The sequence below is a fragment of the Coregonus clupeaformis genome, chromosome 27 (assembly GCF_020615455.1).
Source record: "Coregonus clupeaformis isolate EN_2021a chromosome 27, ASM2061545v1, whole genome shotgun sequence".
NCBI lineage: Eukaryota > Metazoa > Chordata > Actinopteri > Salmoniformes > Salmonidae > Coregonus > Coregonus clupeaformis.
In genome coordinates, this window is record NC_059218.1 from 4,560,238 (window position 1) to 4,582,417 (window position 22,180).

Below are 22,180 nucleotides of genomic sequence, written 5' to 3' on the forward strand. Positions count from 1 at the left end.
TGCCAGTGTTGCGCTACTACGACATCACGAAGCCTGTCACAATCCAGAGCGACTCTAGCCAAAGGGGGACTTGGATGCTGCCTTATGCAGGAAGGCCAGCCCGTTGCGTTTGCCTCGAGAGCGCTCACCCCCACCGAACAAAACTATGCACAAATTGAGAAAGAGTGCCTCAGCATCGTCTTCTCCTGCCAGCGATTCCATCACTACTTATATGGTCGAGAGCTGGTCACCGCTGAAACTGACCACAAACCACTCATTGCCATATTCAGTAAACCTCTCCTCAACGCGCCCAAGAGGCTTCAAAGTATGCTCCTGACTCTGCAAAACTACAGCCTGAAGGTCATTTACAAGCCAGGACCTGAGATGTACATCAGCGACACACTGAGCAGGGCAACAGCACAATGTACAGGTAGAGGCACTGCCTATCAGCGGCAGGCCATCTGCTCGCTACAGCAGGAACAACAAGATGTTCAACAGATCAATCAGGCAGACTACTTAAACGTGACAGATCACCGCCTAGCCCAGATCAGGCAACATACTGACAAGGACGAACACCTACAGTCACTGAAGTCCATGGCTCTAGCAGGTTGGCCATATCTGAAAGAGGAGACACCTTTCACAGTGAGAGAATACTGGACCTTTCGAGATGAGATCAGTGTGCAAAATGGCGTCTTGTTCAGAGGTCAGAAGGTCATTATTCCCAAATCACTACGTCCAGAGATGCTTACCCGCATACACTCCAGTCACGTCGGAGGTGACGCATGCTACCGCCAGGCTCGTGAAACATTATACTGGCCAAACATGCAAGCAGAAATTAAAGACTTTGTCAGCAACTGTACCACATGCAACGAGTACGCTCATGAACAGCAAAAGGAAACCATGATGTCACACGAACTGCCCACAAGGGCCTGGCAAATCATCAGCATGGACTTATTCAGCCACAGACAAAAGGACTATCTTCTCCTCGTTGATCATTACTCTGACTTTTGGGAAATTGAACTGCTCCCTGACTTGTCCGCAGAGACGGTCATAAAGCGCTGCAAGGCGCAGTTTGCAAGGCAAGGTCAGCCTGACAAGGTAATCACGGACAATGGCCCACAATTCACTGCACAGTTCAAGCGTTTCGCCTCAGAATGGGAGTTTGACCACGTGACCTCCTCTCCAAGACACCCAAAAGCAAATGGCAAGGCAGAATCAGCTGTCAAGATTGCAAAAAACCTGTTAAGCAGGGCCTTGCGCGACAGCAACGACCCATGGAAAGCGATCTTACAGTGGAGGAACACACCCACCGAAAACATGGACAGCAGCCCAGCACAACGCCTTCTGTCCAGACGTCTGAAGACTACTATCCCCGTAGCTAACAAGCTACTTGAGCCCTGCGTCATGGTTGGCGTCACGGACAAACTGCGTCACAGAAAGCAGCTCGCTAAGTGCTTCTACGACCGGACTGCTCGAGACCTACCAGAGCTGGAGGTGGGTGAAACTATAAGGATGAAACCGCTGCCGGGGAGACCACACAGGACTTTGGAGGCTGGGCACATGCCTACAGAGAGTTGCACCACGTTCTTACCTGGTGGATGTTGGTGGCTCCCTCTATCGTCGCAATCGGGTGGATCTGCGCGTAGCAGAGCAGACAAACCAGAACATGCCATACACTCACTTAGATGAGCTGGATCACAGTCCAGGCCTAAGGGTAAGGGGTGCAGAATTGAGACATGAGCCAACTGAAGGTGAAGCTTCTACCCCACCAAACTCTCCAGCTCGTGGCCCTAATCCTACCCCTGTCAGAGCCAATACTTACTCACGGGTGGGTCGGCTGTGCAAGCCACCGGACAGGCTTACTCTGTAAGCAAGAGACTTAACTTGTTGTCTGTTAATTTAAAAAGGAAGATGACAGCTGAAGTAAAAAGAAAATGTCATGCTTTTCAATTGTTATGACTTGACTGTTAAGAACGCAATGTTATGCCGTTATGTTTGCACTTTCTATTGAAAAGGATGATGTTACGGAGTCTAGTTGATAGGTAATCGACTAGTTGGACTGTTCCCCAGACTCCACGCGTAGGGATTTGTACAAGGCTTAACAAGGCTATTGAACTGAACATTGGTGTCTGTCTTTATTCCTTAATCCAACATATCATACAGAAACAGTACCGTCTGGACTTTCCACCGTGGTTGCACCTTCGGAAACACCTAGACACCTACCCTCACACTCTTGCGTGAGAGACTGATCAACAACCACAGGAAGCATTTGGTGGCACAACCAGTTATTGAGTGTAAGGGGGCAATTACTTTTTCACACAGGGGAATTGGGTGTTGCATAACTTTGTTTATGAAATAAATGAAATAAATATGTAATTATTGTGTTATTTGTTCACTTATGTTCCCTTTATCTAATATTAGGTTTTGGTTGAAGATCTGTTAACATTCAGTATCACAAACATGCAAAAGTAGAGAAAATTAGAAAGGTGGCAAATACTTTTTCATAGCACTGTATGTTTCAGTAAGATTGGGTTTTTAGCGTTTATAGCAATGGTTATTAATTGTTCTGCAGGGATGGAACGCAAATCGAAGAAAATTGAGGTTGTGGTGGCAGCTGCAGAGAGATATTTGGGTGTGCGAGACCTGACAGCAGAAGAGTTACAGGGAGTGTTAAGTAGTGATGTCCCATCATTTCAGGTTGAGGGCGTGAGGTAGGAGTGAGTATATTTAAATAGTGGAGAAGGGTGGGGTTAATTATTATTAGTAGGTTTGTAGTTGTGAGTGTAGTGTTAGATGGTAGGATATTTATTTGCTTTGTTTTATTTTATTTTTCAAGAATAGATAAGGGAGTTGTACTCCAGTATAGTAGGTGGCGGTAATGCAACAAATTGGATGCCAACCGCCGTTAAACCTCATTGAAGAAAAAGATCTGAACACAAACAGCAAAGTAATCTTTCCCAAGTGTCGTCGTGGATGTTTCACCATCGGAGTATTTTTCTTGTGGCACGCAGCAGGTCTTGCTTTTGGATTCTTCCAACATGTCGAGCTCGTACCGAAGCAGGTGAGATGTAGATTTTATTTATAAATGGACAGTAGGCCATACTACCACATTCGATTACGTGTCATATAGCTATGTTTGTCTATCGTAAATCTCATGTGGTGCGTTCACTGTAATTGATCGTGGATTATGTGGTGGGACTCTGAAAGCCCTGTAGGCTAACGTTATTAACTAGCTAGCTCTGCCGGGTTGCGTTGTCTCGAGGAAATGGGAAAACATCTGCTAGCAACATCGATGACAATGCCCGCTTCTTTGTACTGTACTACACTGCAGACAATGTTTTTAAATTCCAGTCTGCTTGAATGGAAAACATTTTTCCTAACTGTCTATCTGCTGTAGCTAGCTAGCTCATAGGCTCTCAAGCTGTCCACCGACACAACTATCTTATGTCTTTCCAGGTACTGTAACGTTTAAATTTAAACATTTAAACTGAATGACTCCCTAAAGGACCATTTAATTCGAGGTTTTAATGAACTAGGTAGTGGCAAACATTAGGAAGGACTGGGTAAGGAAGGACTGGGCTAGCTACCTAATTCGTCAAATACAATTATGCAACTAAGCAAGGTTGCTAACATCATGCACACATTCTCCACTGATCAAATTATCAAAACAAAATTGAGACCCTTTTAAACGAGACAGTCAAACCTGTGCGTTGTATTTGACTTCATGTTAGTTATAAGCCCCAAAGACAGGGAGAAGTACAAGCTAATCTACTCAAGATGCAATGTTGGTATATAGCCTATTGCATAACATTTGGCCTATGCAATGCACATACTAACAGGACATCCTTTTAAATTCTTGTGAGACAAGGGCAGTTCAAAGCAGGACACAATAATTCACTTGATTTAAATCTATTTACACTCCCGCTATTTGGCAGTATCAAAGAGTAGCCAAGAAAATACAGACTCTTTGTAAATAAAACGGTTCAAATGCCTACTACAGTAACCTATTTTCTTTGATGGCTGAAATTTTGCTGCAAGGCTTAGTTGCAAGAAAAGTTGAAGGTTTCTCATTATTAAGCTTCCCTAGCGTTTAGGCTACTATTCACTCTTGCTTCTAGACTTAATTGTTCCAGGAAAATAATGGATCCAATGTTATGAAGGGCAATCAAAGTTAGGGTTTAACTGTGACAGCAAAGCACTTTTGCCTGGTGTTCGTTAATGATCTGAGGTCAGGGCTGGTGTCTCGTGAGCACTGGTGCTTGATAAAAAACAGATGAACTGTTTTCCCTTTGAATAGCCCCAAGCCGAGTAACTTTGCTGATCATCTGCAGTTTTCGATAGATCCATGACAAACAGGATCTAGCCGCTGGTGAAGTCAAGGAAAGAGAAGAGGAAAGAGAGAAATTGCTATTACAGGAAAAAGGCATACTAGATTGAAATCAAATAACTTTTTCTTTGGTTCTGTTCAGTATGTTAGAAAAAAATCAGAATATCACAGATATAGTTTATGAAAAATGGATGTTGAATAGCTGAATAGGCCCTCCTGTAGCTCAGTTGGTAGAGCATGGCGCTTGCAACGCCAGGGTTGTGGGTTCGATTCCCACGGGGGGCCATTATGAAAGATGTATGCATTCACTAACTGTAAGTCGCTCTGGATAAGAGCGTCTGCTAAATGACTAAAATGTAAATGTAAAATGTAATAGCCAATCATGTTAGTTCTACACACACTTCTTTCTATAAGACTGAGCATCCAGTCTCTCTGCTGCATGTGTATAATCTGAATGAGGCGTTATAGGAATGTAACATTTACATTTTAGTCATTTAGCAGACGCTCTTATCCAGAGCGACTTACAGTTAGTGAGTGCATAAATTTTTTCATACTACCTTCCTCTTTCTTGATGCGAGGCATTAAGACGTGCTTATTTTATGATCTACATGAATGCAACAAACAATATGCCTCTAACAACACAACCTACTTTGAGATGTTATTTCTTCCTTTCTTGTGCAAATTAAGGATCCAGGATTTCAAGGTGGCCTTGAGTGAAGAGAAGCTAGACTTAAAGGCGCTTCGGGAACTTTGCTTCAGCGGTAAGAATTTTACTTTCACCACCAAAAATGTATTTTCCCCCCATATTTTATTAACACATTTTCATGTTTCCTATCTCTCTCTCAGGTATCCCATTTGAAGGAGGCATCCGTGCACTTTGCTGGAAAGTGAGTTGCTCCAGCCCTTTAATAGACATACAGTGCATTTGGAAAGTATTCAGACCCCTTGACTTTATCCACATTTTGTTACGTTACAGTCTTATTCTAAAATTGATTAAATAGTTTTCATCCCCTCATCAATCTACAAACAATACCCCATAATGACAAAGCAAAAACAGGTTTTTAGAAATACCACTTTTTTATTTTTGTTTATTTAACCTTTATTTAACTAGACAAGTCAGTTAAGAACAAATTCTTATTTACAATGACGGCCTACCCCGGCCAAACCCGGACGACGCTGGGCCAATTCTGTGCCGCCCTATGGGACTCCCAATCACGGCCGGATTGTGATACAGCCTGGTATCGAACCAGGGTCTATAGTGACGCCTCTAAAACTGAGATGCAGTGCATTAGACCGTTGCGCCACTCGGGAGCACATTTACAGTGCCTTGCAAAAGCATTCATCCCCCTTGGCGTTTTTCCTATTTTGTTGCATTATAACCTGTAATTTAAATAGATTTTTATTTGGATTTCATGTAATAGACATACACAAAATAGTCCAAATTGTTGAAGTGAAATGAAAAAAATAACTTGTTTCAAAGTATTAAAAAAAAATTAATAATGGAAAAGTGGTGCGTGCATATGTATTCTCCCCCTTTGCTATGAAGCCCCTAAATAAGATCTGGTGCAACCAATTACCTTCAGAAATCACATAATTAGTTAAATAAAGTCCACCTGTGTGCAATCTAAGTGTCACATGATCCTGTAGCTCAGTCGGTAGAGCATGGTGCTTGCAACGCCAGGGTTGTGGGTTCGATTCCCATGGGGGGCCAGTATGAAAAATGTATGCACTCACTAACTGTAAGTCGCTCTGGATAAGAGCGTCTGCTAAATGACTAAAATCTAAAATGTATATATACACCTGTTCTGAAAGGCCTCAGAGTCTGCAACACCACTAAGCAAGGGGCACCACCAACCAAGCGGTACCATGAAGACCAAGGAGCTCTCCAAACAGGTCAGGGACAAAGTTGTGGAGAAGTACAGATCAGGGTTGGGTTATAAAAAAATATCAGAAACTTTGAACATTCCACGGAGCACCATTAAATCCATTATTAAAAAATTGAAAGAATATGTACATAAGTATTCAGACCCTTTACACAGTACTTTATTGAAGCACCTTTGGAAGTGATTACAGCCTTGAGTCTACTTGGGTAATATGCTACAAGCTTGGCACACCTGTATTTGGGGAGTTTCTCTGGGCTCTGGCTGGACCACTCAAGGACATTCAGAGACTTGTCCCGAAGCCACTCCTTTGTTGTCTTGGCTGTGTGCTTAGGGTCGTTGTCCTGTTGGAAGGTGAACCTTCGCCCAAGTCCGTGGTCCTGAGCACACTGGAGCAGGTTTTCATCAAGGATCTCTGTACTTTGCTCCGTTCATCTTTCCCTCGATCCTGACTAGTCTCCCAGTCCCTGCCGCTGAAAAACATCCCCACAGCAGGATGATGCCATCACCATGCATTACCGTAGGGATGGTGCCAGGTTTCCTCCAGACGTGACGCTTGGCATTCAGCCCAAATAGTTCAATCTTGGTTTCATCAGACCAAATAATCTTGTTTCTCATGGTCTGAGAGTCCTTTAGTTGCCTTTTGTCAAACTCCAAGCAGATCTATGTAGCCTACAGGATGCTGTATATAGCATTTTACCATATTAAAACAAATGAAGAGATAAATCATATTTGTCCAGCCTTTGCTGCTATGCTTGCAGATGTGCATAATATGCTGCCACCCTAATCGACAAGTATGTAATAACTCCATATAACAAAAACGTAGTTAGGCTGTTGTAACATTTAAACTTAAAACATGTTTTAAAATCTTGAGACACATCCTCCGAGAGCAACTTCTCCCAACCATCCAAGAACAGTTTGGTGACGACCAGTGCAAGAACAGTTTGGTGACGACCAATGCCTTTTCCAGCATGATGGAGCACCTTGCCATAAGGCAAAAGTGATAACTAAGTGGCTCGGGGAACAAAACATCGACATTTTGGGTCTATGGCCAGGAAACTCCCCAGACCTTAATCCCATTGAGAACCACGATCCTCAAGAGGTGGGTGGACAAACAAAAACCCACAAATTCTGACAAACTCCAAGCATTGATTATGCAAGAATGGACTGCCATCAGTCAGGATGTGGCCCTGAAGTTAATTGACAGCATGCCAGGGCGGATTGCAGAGGTCTTGAAAAAGAAGGGTCAACACTGCAAATATTGACTCTTTGCATAAACTTAATGTCATTGTCAATAAACGCCTTTGACACTTATGGAATGGTTGTAATTATACTTCAGTATACCATAGTAACATCTGACCAAAAATATCTCATAACACTGAAGCAGCGAACTTTGTGAAGACCAATACTTGTGTCATTCTCAAAACCTTTGACCACGACTGTACATGTTTCTCCTTTGCATGGTGTTTTGTTGCAAGTTTAGTTTTTTGGTTATTCATTGTCAAGCTTTAAAAACCAATGCCAGACTGCAACATTTTAGTAGCCTAGGACTGTGGCATGTGTCTGTACGGTGTATGTACACTTTCCCTCCGCTGCACGCTGTAAACGGGACACACGAAAGTAGCGCAATTGACATTGAATTCACTGATGCGAGCTCATCAGGCTGTAATTTCATAAAGTAGATGACTCAACTGTTGACTCATTTATACTCGCTTGTGTGGCCTATTGTCCTTTAGTAGTAAGTTATACCTGCGTGTGAATTCTTTATTTTATAACTTTTTTTAGGTCAGTGCCATTAGTGGTGATATGATACAGTGCACTGGCTTGTGTGTGGATCTGGGATGAGGAGTGTCTGTGGCAATGCACTGCCTTTTGGCGTGCAGCACGTTGGCAGTGCAGCGCATCGGGGTTGGTATGGAGGTGGGCCAAAATGAATTGACAACCCAAATCATTGCGCGGGCCGGATAGAATTGTCACGGGCCGGATTCGGCCCGCGGGCCTTGTGTTTGACACGTGATCTACAGTATGTATAATTAGCCTTAGTTTTAGTATTACATTAAGCCTGTTGTTCTAATCTTATCTGTGAATGATTGGGATTCTTATTTCTGATAACTTCCTTCCATGTTTCCAGGTCCTGCTCAATTACCTGCCTCTGGACCAGATGATATGGGACTCCTTCCTCAAAAAGCAGAGGTAAAAACGTCTCCAACAGTGCTGGTGGACATCAATTCTTTATCAACAGGAGGAGATTTAATGGACATTTTCAGAATAAGAAATGTGTGCACTTGCAAGGAGGGTTTGATTGTTTAAAATGAAATTGAAGCCATCTCTAAATGTATTCATTTTTAACTCAGCCCTATTTTGGACACTCAGTATATAGTGCATGAAAACATCTACTGCTCAAGACTTAGCCACTACGTGTATCCTTCCATCTCTGCCTGAGTTATACCTTGGTAACTAACCAGTTCTTAGTCAAGTATATCCCTCCTGTCCCACTGGAGTTTACTTTGGAATCCTTCAGATTTTACCAAGCGTTTCTAGACAAACAGCTGAGTCATAATGGAACCTGACCTATTAAAATCTCACACTAAAACACAACACACCCAGCACAGGACAGCTATATCGGGTCTGCTCGGCCCGGGAGACAGTGATGGTGATGATGATGATGAGTCATGCTTGTCTGCTGCTTCTATTGGCTCTCTCCTCACATTATTGAAATCCTTCAAATCCTTCAAGTGTTTGATTGATCCTGCCTGAAGTGCCTTGAATGACCCTGTCAATAAACAATGCCTCGCCCCTAGTCAATTCATGTAAACCAGAGAGAATTGGGTCAGTATAAGAAATATGTTGGTATCTCCATGATGTCATGGCTGTATCTTTGAGGGCATTTCCCCCTTAGTGAAAATCAAGTCAAATGTAACTCCTTAAAGTAAACTACTAGGCGTAGCTGACCTAAGATGGTCCCTGTCTCTTGCGGTTACCCACAGGCATAGAGATACAATAATGTTGTATTTGTTTGTGGCCCACAGGGAGGTGTATTCCCAGTTCCTAAAGGAGATGATCATCCAGCCAGGCATCATTAAGGCCAATCTGGGACTTTCCAGAGAGGATGTGACGATGGAGGACCACGTGAGTTCCCCCTCTCTTCTCCCTATTTTTTTACCCACAAAATAGAAACATTTCCTACTCTGATACACACTGCTGGACTGTCTCAGCTAATGCATACAGTGGGGAGAACAAGTATTTGATACACTGCCGATTTTGCAGGTTTTCCTACTTACACAGCATGTAGAGGTCTGTCATCTTTATCATAGGTACACTTCAGCTGTGAGAGACGGAATCTAAAACAAAAATCCAGAAAATCACATTGTATGATTTTTAAGTAATTAATTTGCATTTTATTGCATGACATAAGTATTTGATCACCTACCAACCAGTAAGAACTCCGGCTCTCACAGACCTGTTAGTTTTTCTTTAAGAAGCCCTCCTGTTCTCCACTCATTACCTGTATTAACTGCACCTGTTTGAACTCGTTACCTGTATAAAAGACACCTGTCCACACACTCAATCAAACAGACTCCAACCTCTCCACAATGGCCAAGACCAGAGAGCTGTTTAAGGACATCAGGGATAAAATTGTAGACCTGCACAAGGCTGGGATGGGCTACAGGACAATAGGCAAGCAGCTTGGTGAGAAGGCAACAACTGTTGGCGCAAATATGAGAAAATGGAAGAAGTTCGAGATGACGGTCAATCACTATCGGTCTGGGGCTCCATGCAAGATCTCACCTCGTGGGTCATCAATGATCATGAGGAAGGTGAGGGATCAGCCCAGAACTACACGGCAGGACCTGGTCAATGACCTGAAGAGAGCTGGGACCACAGTCTCAAAGAAAACCATTAGTAACACACTACGCCGTCATGGATTAAAATCCTGCAGCGCACGCAAGGTCCCCCTGCTCAAGCCAGCGCATGTCCAGGCCCGTCTGAAGTTTGCCAATGACCATCTGGATGATCCAGAGGAGGAATGGGAGAAGGTCATGTGGTCTGATGAGACAAAAATAGAGCTTTTTGTTCTAAACTCCACTCGCCGTGTTTGGAGGAAGAAGAAGGATGAGTACAACCCCAAGAACACCATCCCAACCATGAAGCTTTTCTGCAAAGGGGACAGGACGACTGCACCGTATTGAGGGGAGGATGGATGGGGCCATGTATCGCAAGATCTTGGCCAACAACCTCCTTCCCTTAGTAAGAGCATTGAAGATGGGTCGTGGCTGGGTCTTCCAGCATGATAACGACCCGAAACACACAGCCAGGGCAACTAAGGAGTGGCTCCGTAAGAAGCATCTCAAGGTCCTGGAGTGGCCTAGCCAGTCTCCAGACCTGAACCCAATAGAAAATCTTTGGAGGGAGCTGAAAGTCCGTATTGCCCAGCGACAGCCCCGAATCATGAAGGATCTGGAGACGGTCTGTATGGAGGAGTGGGCCAAAATCCCTGCTGCAGTGTGTGCAAACCTGGTCAAGACCTACAGGAAACGTATGATCTCTGTAATTGCAAACAAAGGTTTCTGTACCAAATATTAAGTTCTGCTTTTCTGATGTATCAAATACTTATGTCATGCAATAAAATGCAAATTAATTACTTTAAAATTATACAATGTGATTTTCTTGATTTTTGTTTTAGATTCCGTCTCTCACAGTTGAAGTGTACCTATGATTAAAAAAAAACCCTGCAAAATCGGCAGTGTATCAAATACTTGTTCTCCCCACTGTATATGATTTCTCTTTCTTTCTCCCATATATTCATTTTCACGGCCTCTTTCTTTCTCTCTCTCAGCCTCTCAACCCCAACCCAGACAGCAAGTGGAACAACTACTTCAGAGACAACGAGGTGCTGCTGCAGATTGATAAAGATGTCCGGTAGGTCTGACTGCCTGGGCAACAAGCTAGGTACTTCTTTGGCTGACTGTGAAGTGCATCTCCATGCATTTTAAGTCACTCATCCTTTAGTGGGGCGAGCAACTTGACTGAATAATAAAGACTATTAATGTATTCCAGTAGCCGGTCATGTAATACCATCTCCAAAAAGGCTGAAAATTGACAACAGTGGCTCTCTCGTGGAAGCCTTATGTTCCACATAGGAATACACTAACTAGTGTATTTTATGATGGCAGGCGCTTGTACCCCGACATGGCGTTCTTCCAGTGGCCCACAGACTATCCCTGCCAGCTGATCCTGGATCCCCAGAACGACTACGAGACACTCAGGCGCCGCGTGGAACAGACCACCCTCAAGGCCCAGACTGTGGACCGCAACCGCAGCGGGGTCACCAATGTGAGAGAGAGCGAGAGAGAGAGAGAGAGAGGGGGAGAGGAGGGGGGGTCGTGTGTGTTTGTTGTTTATGTGTAAAAACAGACATTGGTCTGTCAATGTGAATGCCTCCACTTCCGGAGGCAGCAGGGCGACCTTCTTTCGGTAATGCTAGGGGAAACACTATTCAGATCTGCTGACTCTACCACCCTGTGTTATGTTCAATCCCCCTCCCCCTTTCCTGCTTTAAGCAATGCAGTCATTATGTGCACACAGTGGTGAGTATGTACTGTAAGGTCCAGGCGAGTGTATTGGCTTAATGGTGATGGGTCGATAACCTTATTTGACTTATGGGTGTTTTCAGTTTGTGTCCATTTCCATCCCATAACGATTGACTTGATGCCCCTCTCCAATGGTCTTCTATGGCCGAGAGCTGTAATGCTTCAACTACTTTAAGAACTCTCGAGTGGCTTAAATCTGTTTTGTCACCCTAAGCAATATGGTAATAGATCCACGTTGCCCTCTGATTAGCCTCTGCTGAGTCCCCAACAACCGGATATTAAGTTTTTCATGCGAAATGGAAAGAGAGCCTGTGACACGACATCCGCTTTTGGACTTTAACAAAGCGACACTCCATCTTAACTCCTCCTCTACGTTTACTGGGTTGGTTGAACAGTGCAGAAGAGAACCTCCCCCGACCAGTATGTAGGGGATCTAGTTTCAGGCGTTTATTTTAGAAATTGGTAGAAATTTGGCCATATTGTGTACAGTGAGGGGGAAAAAAGTATTTGATCCCCTGCTGATTTTGTACGTTTGCCCACTGACAAAGAAATGATCAGTCTATAATTTTAATGGTAGGTTTATTTGAACAGTGAGAGACAGAATAACAACAACAAAATCCAGAAAAAGGCATGTCAAAAATGTTATAAATTGATTTGCATTTTAATGAGGGAAATAAGTATTTGACCCCCTCTCAATCAGAAAGATTTCTGGCTCCCAGGTGTCTTTTTATACAGGTAACGAGCTGAGATTAGGAGCACACTCTTAAAGGGAGTGCTCCTAATCTCAGTTTGTTACCTGTATAAAAGACACCTGTCCACAGAAGCAATCAATCAATCAGATTCCAAACTCTCCACCATGGCCAATACCAAAGAGCTCTCCAAGGATGTCAGGGACAAGATTGTAGACCTACACAAGGCTGGAATGGGCTACAAGACCATCACCAAGCAGCTTGGTGAGAAGGTGACAACAATTGGTGCGATTATTCGCAAATGGAAGAAACACAAAAGAACTGTCAATCTCCCTCGGCCTGGGGCTCCATGCAAGATCTCACCTCGTGGAGTTGCAATGATCATGAGAACGGTGAGGAATCAGCCCAGAACTACACGGGAGGATCTTGTCAATGATCTCAAGGCAGCTGGGACCATAGTCACCAAGAAAACAATTGGTAACACACTACGCCGTGAAGGACTGAAATCCTGCAGCGCCCGCAAGGTCCCCCTGCTCAAGAAAGCACATATACATGTCCGTCTGAAGTTTGCCAATGAACATCTGAATGATTCAGAGGAGAACTGGGTGAAAGTGTTGTGGTCAGATGAGACCAAAATCGAGCTCTTTGGCATCAACTCAACTCGCCGTGTTTGGAGGAGGAGGAATGCTGCCTATGACCCCAAGAACACCATCCCCACCGTCAAACATGGAAGTGGAAACATTACGCTTTGGGGGTGTTTTTCTGCTAAGGGGACAGGACAACTTCACCGCATCAAAGGGACAATGGACGGGCCATGTACCGTCAAATCTTGGGTGAGAACCTCCTTCCCTCAGCCAGGGCATTGAAAATGGGTCGTAGATGGGTATTCCAGCATGACAATGACCCAAAACACACGGCCAAGGCAACAAAGGAGTGTCTCAAGAAGAAGCACATTAAGGTCCTGGAGTGGCCTAGCCAGTCTCCAGACCTTAATCCCATAGAAAATCTGTGGAGGGAGCTGAAGGTTCGAGTTGCCAAACGTCAGCCTCGAAACCTTAATGACTTGGAGAAGATCTGCAAAGAGGAGTGGAACAAAATCCCTCCTGAGATGTGTGCAAACCTGGTGGCCAACTACAAGAAACGTCTGACCTCTGTGATTGCCAACAAGGGTTTTTGCCACCAAGTACTAAGTCATGTTTTGCAGATGGATCAAATACTTATTTCCCTCATTAAAATGCAAATCAATTTATAACATTTTTGACATGCGTTTTTCTGGATTTATTTGTTGTTATTCTGTCTCTCACTGTTCAAATAAACCTACCGTTAAAATTATAGACTGATCATTTCTTTGTCAGTGGGCAAACGTACAAAATCAGCAGGGGATCAAATACATTTTTCCCTCACTGTATACCTATCCAATCCTTTCAGATCTACACAAGCACATAACTAGGGGTTGTTTCTCATCCGGTCCTAATTCTTTGCTCTCTCCTCCGCTCCCCATCTCCAGGTGAGCTCCCCGGGCAAGGCCCTTAACCTCTACCCGTCCAACGAGTACGAGGTGCTGCCCAGCGGCTGCGAGGCCCACTGGGAGGTGGTGGAGCGCATCCTGTTCATCTACGCCAAGCTCAACCCGGGCATTGCCTACGTGCAGGGCATGAACGAGGTGGTGGGCCCCATTTACTACACCTTTGCCATCGACCCCAACAACGAGTGGAAAGGTGGGTGCAGGAGGGGACGTACACTACCGTTCAAAAGAAAAGCAAATTTTTTTGTCCATTGAAATAACATCAAATTGATCAGAAATACAGTGTAGACATTGTTAATGTTGTAAATGGCTATTGTAGCTGGAAACGGCTGATATTTAATGGAATATCTATATAGGTGTACAGAGGCCCATTATCAGCAACCATCAGTCCTGTGTTCCAATGGCACGTTGTGTTTGCTAATCCAGGTTTTTCATTTTAAAAGGCTAATTGATCATTAGAAAACCCTTTTGCAATTATGTTAGCACAGCTGAAAACGGTTGTGCTGATTAAATAAGCAATAAAACTGGCCTTCTTGAGACTAGTTGAGTATCTGGAGCATCAGCAATTATGGGTTCAATTACAGGCTCAAATGGCCAGAAACAAATAACTTTCTTCTGAAACTCGTCAGTCTATTCTTGTTCTGAGAAATTAAGGCTATTCCATGTGAGAAATCGCCATGAACCTGAAGATCTCGTACAACGCTGTGTACTACTCCCTTCACAGAACAGCGCAAACTGGCTCTAACCAGAATAGAAAGAGGAGTGGGAGGCCCCGGTGCACAACTGAGCAAGAGGACAAATACATTAGGTGTCTAGTTTGAGAAACCGACGCCTCACAGGTCCTCAACTGGCAGCTTCATTAAATAGATACCCGTAAAACACCAGTCTCAACGTCAATAGTGAAGAGGCGACTCCGGGATGCTGACCTTCTAGGCAGAGTTGCAAAGGAAAAGCCATATCTCAGACTGGCCAATAAAAAGAAAAGATTAAGATGGGCAGTCTGAGATATGGCTTTTTCTTTGCAACTCTGAACGGTAGTGTATGTGTGTGCATGCATGTTTTGGGAGCATAGCAGAAGACACATTTTCGTCTCTAGTGTAGATGGACAAATAAAGTACTATTCTATTGTATTAATCGCAAACATCAGCTCATTCTGCTGCTGCCTGCTGCTACTTTCCACTGGTCTCTGCATCAGAGTGCTAATGTTCTGTGATGGAATGGATCAAGCTGAGTCAGCACTGCCACCTAGAGGAGAAATTAGGGATGACCCACATTTCATATTCTTCCATCTCATCTTCAGATTTTTATTGTGCCACCTCTAAAGAAGTATTTTACTAGCTAGGTTTCCATCCAATTTGCGACATATTTTCATGCAAATATTATAAAAAAAGGCTGTGCGTGATGACATATAGCACATAAAAACCAATTTTGCGCTAAAGTTCTCATGCCACGAATAAAAAACATCCGTTCAATGTGTTTCCATTGCATTTTCCACTCTTATCTATGGTTTTGTCACTCAAACTGTTGTGATAAATGGCAAACTTGCCCAATCTTCTCTCTAGACAACAGTTCGCTGATAAAGTGGACAGGTTAGGTTGTATGATGAGATGGATAAGATCATTCTTATTTGTTAATTGGCAGCTAAGCACTGATCACCATGTCACCAACATACAAATTAAGACCCTCGATATTTATTGGAAAGGAGCATCAATCTCATCACTGTGCACTTTCACCGCCCTATGAAGTTTATTTAATCTGTAGCCTAATAAACGGTGCATTCTTTTTCAAGTCGTAGTTGGACCACCACACAACATAGCATCGCGTGACTGCAAATCTACCTCGACATGATAGTTATTCAATCAACAATTGCGCAAGAAATCGTTTCCACCCCAATAATTCATTTTACCGACACAAAAAGATCCCACCATGTCTTACGAACAAATTGTCTGTCAACATTTTTGAAATTGTACTGACACTTTCTATTTCCATCACAGCTGTCTTGATTTGTTTTTATATGGTAACATGGTTACTGTTTATAATATATTGATTGACTGGCAGTCGTTGAACAGACAGACAGACACAATTGACACTAGGGAGGGCACGATTGATCGACTGATTGATTGATTTGCCTGTCCAACCAATCAGAGCACGCCGAGGCGGACACCTTCTTCTGTTTCACCAACCTGATGTCAGAGAACCGGGACATGTTCATCAAGAGCCTGGACGACTCGCAGTGCGGCATCACCTACAAGATGGAGAGCGTCTACTCCATGCTCAAAGAGAAGGACATGGACCTCTATATGAAATTGGTGAGCAAAGGCCTCCTGGGCCCAGTCCCAAAGCCATCCCTAGGCCCTTGTTGACTCCCCTTCACGGCTCTGAAAGGATAGAAGTTTGTAGGGGTAGTGGAGGGGGGTGGGTTTGGTAGGAGTACACATCATGCAATTACAAAAATTGTGTTGGATTTAGTGGGCTAATGTTATGTTTGTAGTAATGATGGAGGCTAGTTCAATCTTTCAACTTCTCTCACTTTCCCTCCCTCCCTTCTCTCTAACAGCAGGAGCAGAACATCAAGCCGCAGTACTTCACCTTCCGCTGGCTGACCCTGCTGCTGTCCCAGGAGTTCCTCCTGCCCGACGTCATCCGCATCTGGGACACACTCTTCTCCGACCAGGACCGCTTCGACTTCCTCATCCTGGTCTGCTGCGCCATGCTCGTGTGAGTTCCCCCTTCTGTCCTGCCCAGAAATGAAGCACAACCCCCTGGACGAACCAGCGTCCATAACCCCAGATTGACCCCATAGCCAATTCCCCAAGTCTGTAGATTATTTTAGGAATGCAATGCAATTCCTGAATTGACTTGAATTTGGATGGAATTGGATATGATTTGGATCTTACCATATAATGTTTTATGTTTGTTATTTCTATTTGTGTGGTTTCAGACTGATTCGAGATCAGTTGCTGGCAGGAGACTTCACGGTCAACATGAGACTGCTGCAGGTAAGACCATCTAAAAGGGTCTATCCAAATAGTGGGGCCAATGTAGGTCATGCTTGGGCAACTAAGGTGGTTTTATTTGACATTTGACTGATTGTCCATGTTCTTCTTCAGGACTACCCCATCTCAGATGTCCACACCATCCTGGCCAAAGCCAAGGAGCTTCAAGATGGCTCATAGCCACCCCTCCCCCTTCTATCTCCCTCTCCTGGTTGGGGGGGAGGCACCAATGAAACTGGTAACCCTAGGTGACAATGAGTCCCCATTGCACCCTGGAAGGAAGAGGAAGCCACCTGGTGCCAGGGTGGTACACAAGGGTGGTGCACAGTTTGTCGAAGAAACCAAACTCAATACTTAGACTTCTCGTCTCACTCTCACGGCCTGACAGTATTTCCACTCTCTCAGAGAGGGGTGTGTGGGCTCAAGCTATTTATTTTTGCACTGAACACTTGAGAAAACGACAATCTACATGTATGAAGCAGAGAAACCACTTACCCATACAGCAGCGTCATTATAAAGTTTGTCAGTGCTATTATAACACTCCTAGGTTTTTTAAATACTACAGGTTTTTTTTTCAATTTTTTTAGTGTGGTGGGAATTACCTTTTTTTACTTTATAAGTGAACATGGTTATTTTTTATTGTGGAGCTCATACGAAAGACGACATATAATACTGCTGTGGAAAGTCTATCCACAACAAAAAATGTCCAGAGCCAAAAATGCTGCCACACAGAGCGCATAGGATTTAGTTTAAGAGTATAGATTGTTACTAGGATCATATGCCTTTGGTAATGGGCCCTTTGAAATGTGAAGGTCCTCTCTCTGTTTGTATAAACTGGCCAGTTTATAGCCAGCCAGTTGTAACCTCTCTCTTGAATCTCCAATATTAATGTATGTTTGCAAATGTTGCTATGAAACCAATGGGGTGTGAAACCTGTACCTTACTCACTAACATATAGTGCATTCTTATACGTTAGCCCAAATGCTAGTGACGCAACAGGCAGGCAGGAAGGAAACGGTAAATTAACCCTTGATTGTCTTAATTTCAGCCTTAGGGGGAAATTGATACAGTGATGATTATAAGGTCTATTTTGATGTAAGGGCATTACTTTTCAAACAAAACCATCAAATTGAATTGGGCATTCAGGTTTTTAATAATATATTTTGAGTCATATCTTAATATATTTTGAGTTATTTCTGGTCGCATTAAAAAAAGTGGTTCACATGTAAAGCATAAGTTTTAAGTGAAGCATAACACAATTTTTGCTCTGCATACTGTTAGACTATTACAGAGAACAAATTATTGACAATCATAACTAAATATGCATCATGGATAATTTAATGACATTGAAATGCTATGATGATAACATTTCTGTACTCAGATAATGGAATTGACAGATAACAGAGTTGATGACTGAAAATCACTATGATTGAATGTTATAGATTTTTTATCTCAAAAGCGCTAACAGTTACCACAAAGTTAATACACCATTGAAATGTACCTTTTCAAACTGTAGGATCTATATAATAATGTGATACTTCATTAAGTACACAGAGAATGGCTTGCTTTGTATTGATAATTTAATCATTATTGTGAGAATGATACAGCTCACAAAACAGTTACCTTTTTGCGTTTCAGTTTTATTGGGACTCCCTAGAACTTCCAGGTATCGCCGTCCATGTCTGTCTACATTCTAACACTATTTCAGGGGCAAGATGGTATCCTCCAACTGACAAATTGGAGGATACCTTGGCAGGAATTTGTACAAATTGACAGTCTGTGACTAGCTATGGTTCAATGTAGCATTATTGTACTAAAGTGAGGTACTAACGGATACTACATTACCAAAAGTATGTGGACACCTGGTCGTCGAACATCTCATTCCAAAATCATGGGCATTAATATGGAGTTGGTCCCCCCTTTGCTGCTATAACAGCCTCCACTCTTCTGGGAAGGCTTTCCACTAGATGTTGGAACATTGCTACGGGGACTTGCTTCCATTCAGCCACGAGCATTAGTGAGGCAATTAGGCCTGGCTCGCAGTCGGCGTTCCAATTAATCCCAAAGGTGTTCGATGGGGTTGGACCTCGCTTTGTGCACGGGGGCATTGTCATGCTGAAACAGGAAATGACCTTCCCCAAACTGTTGCCACAAAGTTGGAAACACAGAATCGTCTAGAATGTCATTGTATGCTGTAGCGTTAAGATTTCCCTTCACTTAAACTATGGGGCCTAGCCCGAACCATGATAAACAGCCCCAGACCATTATTCCTCCTCCACCAAACTTTACAGTTGGCACTATGCATTGGGGAAGGTAGCATTCTACTGGCATCCGTCAAACCCAGATTTGTCCGTCGGATGCGTTTCCACTGCTCCAGAGTACAATGGCGGCGAACTTTACACCACTCCAGCCAACGCTTGGCATTGCGTATGGTAATCTTAAGCTTGTGTGTGGCTGCTCGGCCATGGAAACCCATTTCATGAAGCTCCTTAGTTTGCTGACGTTGCTTCCGGAGGCAGTTTGGATCTCGGTAGTGAGTGTTGCAACCGAGGACAGACAATTTGTACGTGCTTCAGCACTCGGCGGTCCCATTCTGTGAGCTTGTGTTGCATACGACTTCACGGCTGAGCCGTTGTTGCTCCTAGACATTTCCACTTCACAATAACAGCACTTATAGTTGACCAGGGCAGAAATTTGACGAGTTGACTTGTTGTAATGGTGGTATCCCATGATGGTGCCACGTTGAATGTCACAGCTCTTCAGTAAAGACACTCTAATGCCAATGTTTATCTATGGAGATTGCATGGCTGTGTGCTCAATTTTATACACCTGTCAGCAACGGGTGTGGCTGAAATAGCCGAATCCACTAATTTGAAAGGGTGTCCACATACTTTTGTATATATCGTGTATGTTGAGTATTTGAACACACTGAATGAAATGGGAGCACTCCTAGTTAAAACAACTTGGATTGGTCGATCAGTGTGACTATTATCATGTCTTGATCATAATGTGTGCCTTCGGAAAGTATTCACACCCCATGACTCTTTCCACATTTTGTTGTGTTACGAAGTGGAATTAAAATGGATTTAATTGTAATTTTTGGTCAACGATCTAAACAAAATACTCAGTCAAAGTAGAAGAAAAATGCTAACATTTATAAAAACATTAATGAAGGCAATACATGTTAGAAACTCCTTTGGCAGGGATTACATATGTGAGTCTTTTTCAGTAAGTCTCTCAGAACTTTGCACACCTGGATTGTACAATATTTGCCCTTTTTTCTTTTTTAAGCTCTGTCAAATTGGTTGTTGATCATTGCTAAAAAGCCATTTTCAAGTCTTGCCACAGATTTTCAAGCCGATTTTAAGTCAACTGTAACTAGGCCACTCAGGAACATTCAATGTCGTGTTGGTACGCAACTCCAGTGTAGATTTGGCCTTGTGTTTTAGGTTATTGTCCTGCTGAAAGGTGAATTAATCTCCCAGTGGAAAGCAGACTGAACCATGTTTTCCTCTAGGATTTGGCCTGTGCTTAGCTCTATTCTGTATCTTTTTATCCTAAAAAACTCCCTAGTCCTTGCCGATGACAAGCATATCCATAACATGATGCAGCCACCACCATGCTTGAAAATAGGAAGAGTGGTATTCATTGATGTTGGATTTGCCTCTTTGTATTCAGAACAAAAAGTTAATTTCTTTGCCATATTTATTGCAGTATTATTCAAGTGCCTTGTTGCAAACAGGATGCATGTTTTGGAATATTTTTATTCTGTACAGGCTTCGTTCTTTTCACTCTGTCTATTAGGTTAGTATTGTTGAGTAACTAAAATTTTGTTGATCCATCCTCAGTTTTCTCCTATCACAACCATTAAACTCTGTAACTGTTTTAAAATCACAATTGGCCTCATGGTGAAGTCCCTGAGCCGTTTCCTTCCTCTCCGGCAACTGAGTTAGGAAGGACGCCTGTATCTTTGTAGTGACTGGGTGTATTGATACACCATCCAAAGCTTAATTAATAACTTCACCATGCTCAAAGGGAAATTCAGCATCTGTTTATTTATTTTTTCTAACAATCGGAGCCCTTCTTTGCGAGGCATTGAAAAACCTCCCCGGTCTCTGTGCTTGAATCTGTGCTTGAAATTCACTACTCGATTGAGGGACCTTACAGGCAATTGTGTGTGTGTGGGGGGTACAGAGATGGGGTAGTCATTCAAAAATCACGTTAACCACTATTATTGAACACAGAATGAGTCCATGCTACTTATTATGTGATTTGTTAAGCACATTATTACTCCTGAACTTAATTAGGCTTGACTCAAGACATTTCAGCTTTTCATTTTCTATTAATTTCTAAAATGTTCTATTAACAAATTCCAGTTTGAAATTATGCGTTATTGTGTGTAGATCAGTAACAAATCTAAATTTAATCCATTTTAGATTCAGGCTGTAACACAACAAAATGTGGAAAAAGTAAAGGGGTGTGAATACTTTCTGAAGGCATTGTATATAAACAGTGACACATTCCCTCTTGGAGGTTCACCAATGACAACAAAGGATAGTCTCGTCTTCCTGTGATTCACAAATGGCTGTTGTCAACGATGAATGATTTATCGTTCTCCATCTTTTTCTCATTGTTATCTTGCGCCATTGTGATTTTTTCCTTTCCTTTTTTCCCCCTTCTTTCTTCATTCCCTTGGCTCTCACCTTTCTCCCACCTCTTCCCCCCTTCCTTGACCTGTGATATTGAGGTCTTGTCCAGGATAGGGCTAGCAGTAAGCCCCATGCCATAGTCATCCTGCCAACTGCAATGCACTACCATCCAGCAGACATTCCATTTTAGGACTACAAACAATCAGTTTTATAGCAATATGAAGACTGTTTCAGAAAGCAGCTCGCGGCCTCTGGTCTCATCTCTGCCAACTATTTGATGGGAGCCAGTATAGCCTATATGTTTAAAAAAGTTACTATAATTGTGGAATTAGAGGAGAGTACGCATAGTCGATACAAAGTATAATAATATATTTTGTAACCCTGTATGTCGACAGCCTTTTCTGTAATGCTTTTCCTCCTTTGAGTTTAACATGGCAGAACAGTCTTTTGTCTTCATCTGGTAGTTTTTTGTTACTTGCATCACAATGACCTTGGTGTCAGGCGAATGTTTGCCATGACACTGCTACACAGGGCAACAATGTAA

General features: G+C 43.0%; 1 protein-coding gene across 1 annotated transcript; it reads left to right on the plus strand.

Moving 5' to 3' along the window:
• The first annotated feature begins 2,914 nt into the window (after positions 1–2,914).
• LOC121541416 (TBC1 domain family member 13) lies at positions 2,915–18,896 on the plus strand. The gene is made up of 12 exons (XM_041850406.1): positions 2,915–3,040; positions 4,994–5,067; positions 5,153–5,193; positions 8,318–8,379; positions 9,216–9,315; positions 11,024–11,106; positions 11,361–11,520; positions 13,974–14,184; positions 16,137–16,300; positions 16,549–16,709; positions 16,933–16,990; positions 17,102–18,896. Exons 1-12 carry the CDS (start codon positions 3,018–3,020, stop codon positions 17,165–17,167), a joined length of 1,203 nt encoding a protein of 400 aa, XP_041706340.1. The 5' UTR covers positions 2,915–3,017; the 3' UTR covers positions 17,168–18,896.
• Positions 18,897–22,180: the final 3,284 nt, after the last annotated feature.

Coding starts and splice junctions, on each gene's coding strand:
- LOC121541416 (XM_041850406.1), top strand. CDS start 3,018: ATGTCGAGCTCGTACCGAAGCAG. Junction 5,068..5,152: donor TCGGGAACTTTGCTTCAGCG/GTAAGAATTTTA, acceptor TCTCTCTCTCAG/GTATCCCATTTGAAGGAGGC. Junction 16,301..16,548: donor TGGACCTCTATATGAAATTG/GTGAGCAAAGGC, acceptor TCTCTCTAACAG/CAGGAGCAGAACATCAAGCC.